We start from the raw sequence: 15,584 nt of genomic DNA, 5'->3' as shown, positions 1-15,584 counted from the left end.
CATACGTTTAAAATTGTATTTTAAACACTTCCGTAAAACAGCCCATCGCTGCTCTACATCTTCATTGCAGTATAACAAATTCTCAGTCATTAAAATAGTGAGAACAAAACGTTCAATAGGAAGCACATGCTTCCTCTAATTATTACGTTCAGATAAAATGTATAACACTAGATAAAGCTGGGGGTGTAGCTCATGGGCAGAGTTCTTGCCTTGCATGCATAAAGCCCTGGGCTGAAGCCCAGTACTGAACCAAAACAAACAAACAAACAAAAAGGTATAGGTAATTAAAAACTGGAATAACTATGGCTGCACTGGGCAGAACTACTAGCAAGTAGAAAGCATTTGTTATTCAATGAGTTAGTAATAAACACAGAACTACCATATGATGAAATACATGGGTCAGTGAGTTTAGATAAATGAACAATTGTCAAACCCATGGATAACAAAGTAGAAACCAATCAGACTTTAAAAAAAAAGGAAAAGGACAAGGACAATGTTTGATCTATGAAAATCAAGGGTGGGGGGCAAGGAAACCTTTAGTCTGTGAAAGACTAATAAAACTAATAAGCTTCTACACAGACCAAAGTGGGAATTGCAGAGGAAGCATTGCAACAGACAGTACAGGCATCAAAGACTAAGGGGGCATTAGAAACAACTTCGTGGCAATCTGTGATAACCAGAATGTCAAGTTCCAAAACTCTCTGCAGACATTACTTAGGAGTTACTGACTGGCAGGAACTGACTCTGTCATGCCTGAGGATTAGGAGGTGCTGCTCTCTTCTCCCAGGTAGTTAAAGTTCACCATTTCCAGAAACAGTAAGTAAGACAGAGGTTGAAGTGGAATAAAATAAAGCAATGCCTCCTGACGCTGAAGAGATTTTCAGCCAAGTACAGGGGTTCACACCTCCAACTCCAGTGCTCAGGAGGCTGCAGTAGAAAGATCAAGGCAAGTTCCAGGCCAGCCTGAGCTACAACTCCACAAAAAGGAGGAAGGGAAGGAGGGGAGAATTTTATAGTAAATATGTCCAAAACACAGAATCTGCCAATCACTTCCTAGCTTTCACTCTTGTCAAATCTTGTACCTTTTCTTTAAAAAACATCTTCTACTTTGCTGCAGGCAGGCTGTTCCCATTTTATTGTCCTTGCCTGCTGCATTCTTACAATGTACAACAAACTTTTTCTTCAAAATAAATTCAGTTTATTTCCTATGATTTTGCTTAGTAATGACAGATATCAGCAAGCTCATACATAGATTTTTAATATAAAAGAGTAAGAACATTATTTGGGATCCTAGGAACATGTTTCTATTAACTGAGCAAAGACATTTTACAAAGAAGAAAATACCTAAGTACTAGCTGCCAAGTTTGATTTATAGTTTTAAGCATTTTTCACCACTGAAGAAAATATCTAGAGTTCTCTTCCCATATATACCACATATACATCCCTTCATGTCAGTGCAGCTTGACGAGATTCAATTATTAAGAAATAAAAATTTGCTTTTCTATCTTTTTCAGTTATTTATTTAAGAATATGTAATGTAACTGTCAGTATTATCTTTGGATCAAAATAATTTGTTTCAAGATCAACACAAATTAGCTAAAACTACAGTTTCTCACCATTAATAAATACGTAATTTTCTTTTTGGTTGTTTGTTTAAACAGGGTCTACCCACGCAGTCCCGGCTGGCTTGGAATTAGCCTAGCCTTGAGTAGACAACGAACTTCCTGCCTGTCTCCTAAACGCTAGGATTACAAATGTGTCCCACCATACCCGGCTATGAAATCCATTACACTTCCCCCTTTTCTAAGACAAAGGCTCCCTATGTAGCTGGCCCCAAACTCAATCCTTAGACCGGACTGAAGTACTGAAATGACTTCCAGAGCTCCCATTCTTACCTTCCCTGACTGCTAGGGCTGGGGACTAAAAGGTTTAAAGATCACTGCACTAGAGAAAGCGGCACAGGAAGCGATGTGCCGGAGCAGCTCAGCAAGGCTCAGGCCAGGATGTTCGCCTAACACGAGTGAGGCCCTGGGACTGGCATGCAGCACAACCAAAACAGACAAAATAAAGCAAACTCTTGTCACTTAAGTTCAGGTTGCTTCATTTAATTTTTTTTCTAGTGTTGTGATCAAGCCTAGGCCCACACTACATGCTAGGTCTATGTTTACCCTTGCTCAAGTTCTATGTGTCAAAATTTAATCATACTTATTCAAAAGTGGACCAAGCAAAGAAACTTTTTCATGTTCTAAATGCCAGACTATCCTTCCAATTACCATGGTTTCCATTTGGTAATGGAATCTATCAATAAGGATCTGAACAAGGTTGGGGGAATATAGCTCAATAGTAGAATATTTGCATGCACATGGACCTTGGTTTGACTTCCAGCATGCATAAACAAACAAATCATACTTACAAACATAATTTTTAAAATGATTTGAAAGAAAATAAACAAGAAAACCTCTAGGAATAAAAATCCTCTACATACCACACATATACCACTCTTACTATTTCTCTTTTTATTTATGTTTTATGCATGTCTCTGCATATACACAAACATGTGTAGGCTCCAAGCAGCCCTGAGCTGTCAGATGATCTGGCGCTGGAGTTACAGCCTCATGGGTATAAGCTGCAGCATGTGGGTGCTGGGAACCAAAAGCAAGAGCAGCAGGTCCTCCTACCACTGCACCATCTCTCCAACCCCACACATACCAGTTTCAAACAGTAACAAACATCTATCTGGTACACAAAGTGAAATCTCCCGTGACCTCCTTTAGAACTGTTTTGAAATATGATCTGCAGAAGAAGGCAGTGTGGTGGTTGGAATGAGAATGGCCCTGTACGCTCACATGTTTGAGTGCTTGGTCCCCAGGTAGTGGAATTATTTGGAGAAGATTAGGAGGTGTGGCTGTGCTGGAGCACATGTGTCTCTGGGGGTGAACTTTGAACTTTCAAGAGCTCATGCCATGCTCAGTCTCTCTCTACTTGCTATCTGTAGACGAGGATGTAAAGCTCTCAGCACCATGCTTGCCCGTCTGCCTGCCATCATGCTCTCGACATGATGACCACAGACTAACCCTCTAAAATTGTAAGCAAGCCCCCCAACTAAATGCTTCCTTTTACTGTAAGTTGTCTTGGACATGGTGTCTCTTTTCAGTACTACAATAGTAACTAAGACAAGTAGATCCATGAGACAAGGAGATGGGAAACAGAAGGGATGGAAAGGAAGTAGGAGAAGGGAAAGACCAGGAGGAAACAGGACGAAGCCCTACGAACCTGCAAATGTTCTGGTGTAGCTTCTCTTGAAGTTCAATGAAGCTGTCATATCGATCTTTAGTGAACTTGATATTCCGGAGAACTGCAGCTACCGCAAAAGGGCGTACTTTAGCTGTCTGGAAATCAGAACACCATCAGGACAGTTAGTACTACAGCCTTCCTTTGTCGACATTTCACCACAGAAAAGTGGTTGCACTCCTGACAGGGTCACAAATTTTGATTCAAACAGACATATATACATGTAGTCAATCAATGGGGAGTTAGGTGGCAAGCAGGAGATAAAGATACTATACAAGCCAAATTTACATTTCAGTACAATTTCTGAATACTATATAATCAAGAAGAAATAAAAATAATTTGTTCATAGGCCTTACTTTTACCAAAAGAATCCCTCATTTTACCTTTATAAATTTTATTAATTATATTTATATTTATAAATGTGGTAAAATTAATTTACTACAATTTAAACAACTATATCTGAAATATGTCTTATCTGTTTAATCAAAATTTTCTTTTTGTAGCAGACACTGAACAGGGCATCTCTCAGACCAAGCTAGTGCTCTACCACTGAGCTACATACATCCCAACCCTCATGCTTTTACTTTGTTTTGGTTTGGACTTTTCAACGGTTTCTCATGTACTCAAGGCTAGCCCCAAACTCACTGCACAGATGATGCTGGCCTTGAACTCATCTTCCTGCCTCCATCTCCCAAGTTCTGCAATTACAGGCTTGCACCACCACACCTGGCTCTCAAATGTGCTTTATAATAGCAATTGACAGTGTTTTCTTTCATTTCTTAGTAGTAAACCAACAATCTTTTATTTTATTTGATATGTACAGGTGTTCTGCTGCATATATGCCTGTTCCTCACATGTATAGTTGGTGCCCACGAGGCCAAAGAGACCATCAGACCCCTGCAAATGGAATTACAGATGGTTGTGAGCTGCCATGTGGTGCTGGGAATGAAGCCCAGGTCCTGTGGAAGAGCAGCCAGTGCTCTTAACTGTTGAGCCGTCTCTCTAGCCCCGTAAACTGACAATTTTTTAAGGTTGAGAAACTGAAAACACAGCAGTCTTAACCCCTGACCACAGGAAATGACACTGGCAGAAAGGCTGGTCTTGCTGCTTTTTCCTTCACACCTTATTCACACATTCATAAAGTGGGGGTTCAGGGAAAAATAAGAACTTTCCTTATTACCTCTTCTGTGATAATCAATTTCTGGATTTCTCCCTGAGGAATTACTCGTTTATATACTGGAGCTTTTATCCTAAAATAGTGTTAAAACAAAGTTACTCAAAACAATAAGACTATTTGATAATTACATCTTATGCTTGTAAATATGAAGAAGTACATATATAAAATCAATAGAACTGGGGATATAGGTTATAGTAAGTCAGCTTTGCTGAATATTAAAAACAAGGAAACAAAAAACTGCAAGCTTCCTCACATTTACAATTGTCCAAAGATGCACAGAATACTCATGGTAATGAGTCTCTCACTGGAGTCCCAGCAAAGACCACAAGTCCATTAACAGAGCCACTGCTCAGGGGCCTGGACTAGACCATGTTTAAGTTTCATTGCAACCCAACATTCTCAGTTCCTAAGAATACAGAAAGCTCATCGAAACTGAGAATAATGCACCCCAGTTCTGTCCAAAGTTACTGAGTCAGAGAAGGCAGTGTGACAGCTTGGTAACTGGTGCAGTCTGAAGGCATTTCTGGGCACCTTGTGTCACCTGAAGCCAGGTACTGCTCTAAGTCAGTACCTCTACAGCCCACTGAGGAGTTGGTTGGAGCTCGGATCCTGGCTCAATGGGTCCTGACGGCTGAGCCTACACTTGTAACAAGCTTTCTTGTGACGGAGATGCTACTGGCTTATGGGCCACACCAGTAATTGCAAAGGCTGAAATCGTGTCCTAACTTTCTCTAGACATAAGCATTCCTAAGGTGTTTATTGAAAATACAGACCCTCGACAGGAATGGCTGCACGTGTGTATAATCCCAGCATCCAGAAGGCAGGGACAGGAGGACTACCATGGAAACAAGGCCTGCCTGATGTGCATACTAAGTTCCAGGCCAGTCAGGGATATATTAAAAAAAGACACCTTTTTCCACACATACACATTAACAACTATATCCATGAATTATAAATAAATAAATAAGTAAATAAATAAATAAATAAATGATCCTGACCCATAGTCCTAAAATCCAGTCATTTTATTGTCAAGTATGAAAGCAACTGAACAAACCCCAAACTCAAAACACTTAACCAATTAACCAATCATCATTTCAAATATCTACATTCACCCAAACACTTTGTAAGTTCTGAATGTAGCCCAGCAACCAAAGGCACATTCTCTTTAGCAACTGACGAGATGTGTAAGTAAATAAAAAAAAAAAAAATTAATTCTGATGGCTCTATTTTCATCTTCTTCATCTTATATTTTTATTGCCTTTTATATTGCATGCTGGGTTTGAAGAGCCTTAAAAATCTTCATTACAGCCAGGCGGTGGTGGCGCACGCCTTTAATCCCAGCACTCGGGAGGCAGAGGCAGGCGGATCTCTGTGAGTTCGAGGCCAGCCTGGGCTACCAAGTGAGTTCCAGGAAAGGCGCAAAGCTACACAGAGAAACCCTGTCTCAAAAAACCAAAATCTTCATTACACATCAGGAGACTAAAACTTAGAGAAGCCACAGTTAGCCTGCCCAAGTCCATAGACCCACCATAAGATATTCACAATTCCCACAAGGGTCTCTACCCAGGGCTCCTTATGATTATTAAGGTAAAGGGAAATAAAGTCCACTGTCACCTCTACTTTCCCCTCATGCTTCAATAAATCTAATGAACTATCCGCTGCACCAGAATTACTGAGGGAAACCACAGAACCCTGCTGAAGGACTTTCAAGGCAACCCTAAGATCATGTATTCCCAGCTTTAAACTGTTTCCCAATTTTGAAATGGCTACAGTCCACATGACTCTTATCTTCCAATCACCATTTATGCTGACCTAAAGCTTTGTTACCCATATGAAGTTTTTCCTAGAAATTTAAGCCTGATTGCTGATAACGAGGGGAGAAAAGAGGAGAGTCGATTTAGAAATGCACAGTTCCTTACCTTTCTTTGAAGACTTGGAGTCCCCGAGCCAGTCCTTCCAGACACAGGAGATCGTATCTGTTGGCAGGGACGTCAACCTTGTAAAGTACAACATCTGAGGCCCCCTGTGCCTTTACATTACCTTGCTCCTTACTTATGATTTGCTTCTCAGAGGTCTAAAACAAACCAAAGAAGTTTAATAAACTACAAAATATCTTTTCTGCAACAAAACAAAAAATGCTGCACATGTCATAATCACAGCAGACAGAAAAATACTGTTTTTTCACCCCAGAACACTATAATCCATCTAAAGCAACATCAGCCAACAGTGGCCTACCCGCCAAATCATGTACCTCACCTGTTTTTGCAAACAATGTTTTACTGGAACACAAATAAACACAATTACATATATTATTACCTACTATCATACACTGAGACAACTCAGTTATGGCAGAGACAATAACCTCTAAAGCCATACGGTATCTGCCACATCACACACAAAGTTTTGCCATCCAAAGGAAATGGAAGACATCGTCCAGAACACAGAGGACAAAATAAGCGTCCAAAAGGTCCAGATGAGTCACATGACAGAAACAGCACTCCCGCAACACCCTGGCAAGTAGCCCCACAGGCACACACGCCTAGAAGGAACATGAGGACAAGAGTGACAGTCCATCCAGAGAGCAGAGCTGTGTGAAAACTGGAACGACAACAGAAGCAATGGGAAGCCACAGAGGGGGCAAAAGGAAGGAGCCAAGGAGTTCACCACGGCCCGATCTTGATGCAGCAGCAGAGCTTTGTAGACCTTAGGCATGTTACAGCAGAGAACAACAGACGTTTGAAGATGATGGTCAGCCAAAAAGTTAAATTCCACTCCTGTTTTTATATTTATATTTACAACAGCAGGGCACTATAAATACATTTAAGAAATTTTCAATCATACCGACTCAAAGTTAGAGTCAACACGTGACCTTAGCCAAAAGATTGAACAGTGGTAAACGTTAAATTTCAAGCGTTACTGTTAGCCTTTATGTGGAAATCCTACTTAATGGGAATCCCATCAACAACCTGCCAAAGTAACAGAGGGAGTTCGGCAACACGCCATGCTTTTTGCTTGATATGACACCTTCCTGCGGCCATACACAGACTATTCAAGCCTGTCCACAGTAATTACAACCTGTTACCTGGGGAAAGGAAGATCGTCAGCAAGCCGTGCAGAGGGGGACAGAGGAGGGCGATGCACAGTGACATATGTATGAAAATGTCACAATGAAACCCACTGCTTCATACTTAAAAACCGGGGGCAGGGGGGGGATAATTACAATCTGTATTTACATGGGTGGGGGACCTCACTTTGGCTACTAGGAACTGTGGGCTTTGTCATCCTTGAGAAATCCATGGGTCCACACAGTGCTGGGACTGTTTAAGGTTGTTCCAGGCTCTAAAACACATCTAACCTGGTACTCAAACTTAAGAGGCAAAATTGAAAAACAGAGAAAATGATAAAAATGAGGAAAGAAAGAAGAGGGGAAAGGAAAGATGAGAATGGAGAGAGGCCAAAGAAAAAGAATTAAAACTGAATCATGTTTGATTGAAGCAGTAATAAGATGAATGTTTTTCAGTGAAGAAAGCTAAGATACCCTGCCGGGATGGCAGATACCAGAAGAGTTCTAAATGAAGAAATAACATGGTAACCAGAGAATTGAAGGTATCTGAATAAAAAGTAGCCTGATACTTGCAGGGGGCATCAATGTCATTTTCAGACTCGGTTCATGAAGTTCATATGTGAAGGCTAAGCTTGGACTACTACCTGACAGAAATCAAAGAGCCTGCAATACATTTCAGAGCTGGAAGGGGTGTATGATCATATAAAGCAAATCATCTGTTTCTCAAAAATGAGGCCTGGCAAGATAAATTGTGAATTCAAAAAGGTAAGTAATCCTCCCGAAATCCCCACATTGCCAGAGTCAAAATATAAGTCAATAACATAGCAAACTCTTAAAAAAAAAAAAAAAAAAAAAGCTCATACAAACCAATTGGTTTTTCCAGTATCCTGAAAGCAAATACATACAAACAACATTATACAAAGTGAGGTTGTATTTATATATTTGGAAATAAATGTATGTGTGTGTATACATATATGTATGTAACAACAAAAAAATAAGCCATGTATTTAAGAGAGGAAGGATGGATACATGGAACAGTTTAGAGGGAGGAAAGGGAAGGCAGAAATGATATAATTCTACTATCATCTCAAAAACAAGAAATTATTTTAAATAAAGCTTTTCTTAAGGGATAAAATTTACAATGCAAATTTGTCAAACAACAACAACAAAACCTCAGGGCTTATTCAACAGAAATAAGAAAATACTTTTTAAAATGAGCTCATATACAGAATATCTTTTAAAAAATCTTATACATACAATTTCATCAAGTTCCAGGCCAAATTCAAAACATAGTTCGTCAAATTCTTCATCAGCTAGAAAGAAAAAAAAGAATGTTAATTTTAATGTGTTCTGTATGCATGAAAACTGCATATGAATCTATGACTCTCACCTACTGCTTAATTTCCTAACACTGAACATTCTATCAGGCATCAGCTATCACTATAAAAACAGAAAGGGGGGCTGGAGAGATGGCTCAGAGGTTAAGATCACTGACTTCTTCCAGAGGTCCTGAGTTCAATTCCCAGCAACCACATGGTGGCTCACAACCATCTGTAATGAGATCTGGTGCCCTCTTCTGGCTTGCAGGAATACATGCAAGCAGAACACTGTAAACATAATAAATAAACAACATAATAAATAAATATTTTTAAAAAAAGCAGAAAGGGTTGCCTGTGGGTTTTGTTTTTGTTTTTTTATTTTGTTTTGGGTTTGTTCGTTTGTTTTTTATTTTTGGAGGGGTTTTCTGTGTAGCCTTTGCTGGTCTGTAACTCACTCTGTAGACCAGGCTAGCCTTGAACTCAGAGATCCACCTGCCTCTGCCCCCTGGGTGCTAGGATTAAAGGCATGCACCACCACTGCCCAGCTGCCAGGGTTTTTTATAAAGCTAAGAAACATACTTAATAGCCTGAAATAAAATGGGTCTATAACTGACAAAATTCTCTTATGTGCTTTGCTTTTTCACCTAATATAGCATCTCCAGGGTTTTCAGGTTATCGAACACTGAACACACAGCTTCAAAGCCACCACATAATAGTGAAAAGCTGGAGAGATGTCTTAAGTTCCAAGGTAAAGGGTCGGACTTAGGAAGTCAGAGGTTCTGAGCCCACTCTCTAGCATCAAAACATTAAGAAAAAATTTGCCTGATGCAAACATCAAATAAAACAATTAAAGGGCTGATTACTCTATAGTAATATCAACTACAGAATTTGGTTACCAGTGCTGAGATGTCTGTTCAGAGTCGGGGTAAAAAAGGATCATTAAGCAGAGATTAAAGGAGAAAGCAGACTCAAAATCACAGGACCTATAATTACAAAAGAATGCCACTAAATCTTAGTATTCATTTAAGAATCTCTCAGGTAGCCTGATACTTGTTTTTGGAACCACACTAACCAGGGTTTTGACTTCTACCTCACTCATGAGGAGGACTCAGCACCTCACGTAAACGTCACCAACACCCTAATCTGTAAAGCAACCTTTTGCCGCCATTTTTAGCATGGAACCTTAAAAAGATGTAAATGGAGCTGGTATAGTACCCTGAAACACAGTGAGTCTGTAAAAACTAATACTTCACGCTGGGCGGTGGTGGCGCACACCTTTAATCCCAGCACTTGCGAGGCAGAGGCAGGCAGATCTCTGTGAGTTCAAGGCCAGCCTGGGCTACAGAGTGAGTTCCAGAAAAGGTACAAAGCTAAACAGAGAAATCCTGTCTCAAAAAAAACAAAAAAACAAAAAAACAAAAAACAAAAAAACAACTAATACTTCCATGCCTTATTTCACTTTGCTCTAATACAATACAGCATTTTCAAGATCTTCATTTATCCAACATTGAACATACATCAATTACCACTATATTCTAGTGAAGAACTAGATGTCTTTGATTCCCTGATCCAGGACGAGAAGTTGGCCTCGGTGGCATAATGAATGTTCAGTATGTCACAGGCCCTAGGTTCAATTCCCAACATCAAATTAAAACAACGAAAGACTTGTCTGATCTAGACATCAAACTTCAATTCAATTTAACAAATATTTACTGCCATTACGTGCCAAGCAACAGTACTAGATGCCAGGGCTACAAAGATAAATTACAATTCCCGCCTGAACTACTTCCTTCTCTTGCAAAGGAATCCTAAGTGTATATAAACATAAATAAATACACCCAGTCCAAGGCGCAGGGGTAGCACAGAGATCCTCTTTGGTTCACTTAAAGCTACATAAAGGATGTCTTCACCAGTCAAAGCTTGGAGGGAGTGAATCAAGTGCTTTCAATATAGATAAAGAATCAAGTCTGTGTTGGGAAGAAAGAGGATACAAGGAGGAAAAGGCAGCTCCTGACATGCCAAGGGACTTGCCCTCTGTCCTACCTGCAGGCAATGGGAATTGCACTCAGGAGCTTTTCAGATGGGCAAAACGGGATTCGATTTGGTTGTTTTTTGTTGTTGTTGTTGTTTTGTTTTTTTTTGTTTTGTTTTTTGTTTTTTTTTTTGCTTTTTCCCTTTTTCATCCTTGGCTCTAGATCTTCATTTTATTTTTTTTGGTGTTTTTCCGAAACAAGGCCTCACAGGTAGACCAGGTCAGCCTGCCACTTATATATACCAGGGCTGGCCTCTGACTCCAGATCCTCCTGCCTCAGGCTCGCATGTTTTTCTATCAGTCGTGAGGCACCAAGCTTGGTTCCCTACATCTGCACTAAGACTGGTGGCAGGGTGGAGGATGACTGAGGGAGCCTCCTACAAGTGAAGTGCAGAGGTATTCACTTAAGCCAACAGTGTATAGAGAAGAAGGTACATAAGAAATGTTAGAAGCTGAATGTGTAAGGCTCAATGGTTGGCTAATTACTGGAGGAACAGTGAGTGAGTGAGCAAGACTAGGATGGCTCCCAGCTCTCTGGCTTAGGTGAAAAGGGTAATGCCACCATTAACTTGTGTATGTAGTAACTGAGGTAGCTAGCCTCCAACATGGCCTGCAACGATCCTGCCTCTGTGTGAACTTACATATGATGCAATCACATGAGTTAGCTAGGAAGCAGATGCTCAGGCTCAGCCAACCCTTGAGGTGACTGCAGTTCTAGATGACAGCTTGCTTGCAACCTAGCAAGAGCCCTAGAGCCAGAATCACCCAGCTAACCCCCTGATTCCTGTCACTCAGATATTGTGGGAAGCAACAAAGGCATATTTTTCCTACTCCTAAGAACTGGGATAATTTGTTATGTAGCACCAGGTAACTGATACAAATCTTAGTCTCTGAAAGGGAGTAGTCCTCTAACAAAACTGTGAGAATGACTCTGGAATCAGATGACAGGCTTTGAGGACTGCATGAGAAAAGCCAAGGGCCTCAGAAACACGATTAGCTGAAGACTCGTGGGCACGAGTCAGGATGCAGGGAAAGGCAGGGAGGACAGTGAGGTAGTACTGCAGGAAAACAGAAGGGACTCTTGTTACATAAGGGAGAAATGTGACCGGTACCATTCCTGCAGGTACATGGACTAAGAAAACGCACTTACCTGATGTAACTGAGACTTGGGATCAGTGCTCCAAGAGCAGCCTGTTTGTTGACTAGTTTGATTTTTACCACTTATGTAAGAAGAGATTAACATAGGAAGAGCTATTAAACACAAAGAGCCAGGATGTTGATCAGTAAAAAGTTGGGCCTTCCAAATGTAAAGCAATCCTAAAATTAAATAAGTTCTGGGCAGAGACCAAATCCTAGGCTTAAGATAGAATCAAGGGTATGACTGAAAACCTTCAGTCAGATCAAAGGCACAATTCATTCAAACAAAAGGTGCAATAAAGAAATTAAGGATGCACCTCACAAATCCGATTAATAAAACAATAAAGCTTAATTAAGAGCACGGTATGAAAAAGCCCAAAGTTCTGAAACAGCTAATTTCAGAGGTTTTTGGAGTCTGTGGTTTTTAACTAATGAAAAGGAATCCAGTAAAAATTCACCAAAGACCCAGAAAGTTTTCAGAAAAAACACTTAGGCAGACATAGCCTGCTTGAACTGAAAGGGGCGGAAACAAGACAAAAGGAAGTCTTTGAGCCCCTAAAATTCTATTAACAGGAAGTAGACTGAGAAAACTAATCAGCTGTGAAGCACATGCTTTCTGGGGATACTCAGAGAGTGGAAGCAGAGCCTAGAGGGCAAGGAACAGCGCCATGGAGAATTATCCCAGGCCTGAGACCTAATCAAGACCATCCAGCATTTGCCATCCGATTTCAGAACTGCCATGGACCAGTGGCTCCTTTTTGAGTTCCAATTTCTTCCCTTTAGTAGTTACCCCAGGCCTGTCCCTCTATGGCATCTTAGATGGATGAAGGACAACCTACCATAGTGCTTGAGCTTCTCAGATCTCTAGTTAACTCATCACAAGATGCTAAAGTCAGAGAACTACATCCCCAGTCCCTTATCCATCTGAAATGATGTGATTGTGAACTTTGAGCTGCTGCTGTAAGATGACACTTCTGGGCCAAGCACGCTTTGCATGTGGATGAACATGAACCACATGGTGGTCAGGGGAGAGATAATGATACCAGTGATACCTAACTGCTTATCTAGTTCCCTTTCACACCAGGTCAGGATTGGTCTGTGTGAGCAAGAACATATGGGGAAAAAACAGCACTTCTGAGCAATTATCACTCATTGAGGATACTAGTTGAGCTCTCCCATCCACCTGCTCTCTCAGAGTTCCCCTTCTGGGACAAATTGACAAAAGCCAAGGTAGAAGGAACTGAAGCCTCTGGCCAAAAGTCAAGAGATAAACAGGGCCTGCTTAAGAAAACTTAGGGGGCAGAGAGATAGCTCAGCAGTTTAGAGCATCTGTTGGTCTTACAGAGGACCCAGGTTTGATTTTCAGAACTCACATGGTGGCTTACAACCAAAAGTAACTCAAGTTCCAAGGGATCTGCCTTCTTCCTGCATCCACAGGCACCAGACATGTTCATGGTGCCCAGCAAAACACTTATATACATAAAATAAAATGTGTAAGTCTAAACGATAATAATAATAATTTTAAAAACAACTTAGCTGGGTAGTGGTGGCACATGCCTTTAATCCCACTCAGGAGGCAGAGATAGGCAGAAGATCTCTTAGAGTTAGAGGGCCAGCCTGGTCTACAGAGGGAGTTCCAGGGCAGCCAGATCTACAGAGAAACCCTGTCTCGAGAAACCAAAAAAAAAAAAAAAAGAAAGAAAGAAAAGAAAACAAACACACGACAACAACTTAGAAGCAGTTTCTCCAGCCCCAATGAACTCTTGACCACAGATCTGCAACCTGGAGTAAGATTCAGACCAGGATCTTGATTCTTGACCATCAGAAACTAAATAACAATTATTGTTATAACATGCAAAACTTTTGTCAGCTAAATGGCAATGAATGAGGCAAAGCTATTTCCTCTATTTCTAAGGATGTGGGACAGTTCCTGCTCACAACTGTAACTGTATCACTTGGGAGACTGAGTCAACAGGATGGCCACAAGTTTAAGGCCAGCCTGGACTACAGAAGAAGGTTCTGTCTCAAAAGAACAACAAAAACCTACAAACAAGCAGATCAAGATTAACAGGGAATGGGTTATATCTGAGAGTACATCTTTAGAAAACTTTTTCAAAAGTTCAGTTGCACATATAGATCTATTAAAATATACTGAATCTTAATTATGTCTTATCCCTTTAAGCTATATATATTTTTAATTTAGACAAAAGAACAAAAAACAAAGTCATGAATAATTTCCTCCAATAAAAATGGTAGACCTAAAAAACTATCTGCTTGTGTGGCACACAGATGGCTCTGGCAGTACTTACTACATACCAAACTAGAAGAGGGCCCAAACTGGGAAGCAATGACAAGAAACCACTTGCCAAGAAAATGAGTAGCAAAAGAAAACAACTGAACAGAAAGGCAATCAAAAGATCAAGACCGACAAAAAAAGACAGCGCTGCTCCCAGGAAGGCAGAGGAGACAAATGCTAAGTAACAAAAAAACGAGAGAGAAATGTGCTCTACGAAAAAAGACATGGAAGGTGACAGTGACGGCTGGAAATAACAATGGGATTTCAGATGGAGAGCGACATTGGCGGGGTCTAAATGAGGAAGGGAAATGTAAGAGCACCAATGAGACATCTGAAAACAAGAAGAAAGAGGAAAAGGAGGTAGACACAGGGGGGACCCACACTTCATTTGCAAACTAGATGGTTTGGTGAATGGGCTTTTCCAACTCCAGCCGCCATTCGACTGGCACTTAAAGAGAAAAGAACACAGTGAAGAGTCCCACTAACCCATCTGATGTACATCTCAATAACATGAAGGGGAAAGAGTTTCCAAAGATCCTATAGTTAACAATCTGTGTGGAAAAACCAAGCTGATTTGATCATTCACCATTTGAAAGTGGGGAAAAAGCAGACAGAGAATTCATTTAAATATTATCTGACAATGGCAAACAGGTTATAAGTCCCATTACCTTTTAAAAATTCAGATAATTTCTTACTTTTCCAGAGATAAGGACCTGGCTGGGAACTGATTATAAATGTGTGAAACTCACCACACACCATCTTGTGTAGTTGAGATACAGCAAATACCACTAGAGAAAATATGGTGTAGGGTAAGTGAGAAATATAAAAAAGCATGGAAAGTGGTTAAGAAACTAGGGCCACGTTCCAGAGGCAAGCTATTTCCTCTACTGCTAAGGATGTGGGACAGTTCCTGCTCACAACTATAACAATATCCCTGTTGGGAGAATGAGTCAAGAGGATGGCCACAAGTTTAAGGCCAGCCTGGACTACAGAAGAAGGTTCTGTCTCAAAAGAACAACAAAAACCTACAAACAAGCAGATGAAGATTAACAGGGAATGGGTTATATCTGAGAGTACATCTTTAGAAAACTTTTTCAAAAGTTTAGTTGCACGGTGTCAGTACTATGTTCTTAAGAGCAGCTGTACCCCTTGCTAAATACATCATTAAATACATTTAATACCCCAAAAAAGGGCTCTCATAAGTCACTTGTTATGACCTTTAAAGCTGATAATTACAGGATGGGGCAGATATCATTTCAACTACTACA

The 15,584-nt window shown here is 40.5% G+C and overlaps 1 protein-coding gene across 1 annotated transcript in view; it reads right to left on the bottom strand.

Annotated features, from left to right (window-relative positions):
• Positions 1-15,584, bottom strand: part of Farsb (phenylalanyl-tRNA synthetase subunit beta) — a 63,153-nt gene that overhangs the window by 46,621 nt on the left and 948 nt on the right. Inside the window, exons 2-5 of the mRNA XM_006972125.4 lie at positions 8,790-8,845; positions 6,388-6,542; positions 4,472-4,541; positions 3,274-3,389 (exon numbers count right to left, since the gene is read on the bottom strand). Of these exons, the coding sequence (XP_006972187.1) occupies positions 3,274-3,389; positions 4,472-4,541; positions 6,388-6,542; positions 8,790-8,845 (397 nt within the window). The remainder of the gene's footprint in view (positions 1-3,273; positions 3,390-4,471; positions 4,542-6,387; positions 6,543-8,789; positions 8,846-15,584) is intronic.

Source organism: Peromyscus maniculatus, chromosome 13 (assembly GCF_049852395.1).
Source record: "Peromyscus maniculatus bairdii isolate BWxNUB_F1_BW_parent chromosome 13, HU_Pman_BW_mat_3.1, whole genome shotgun sequence".
Taxonomy (NCBI): Eukaryota; Metazoa; Chordata; class Mammalia; order Rodentia; family Cricetidae; genus Peromyscus; species Peromyscus maniculatus.
The sequence above is the reverse complement of the archived record's forward strand: the minus strand, read 5'-3'. Positions and strand labels throughout refer to the sequence as shown.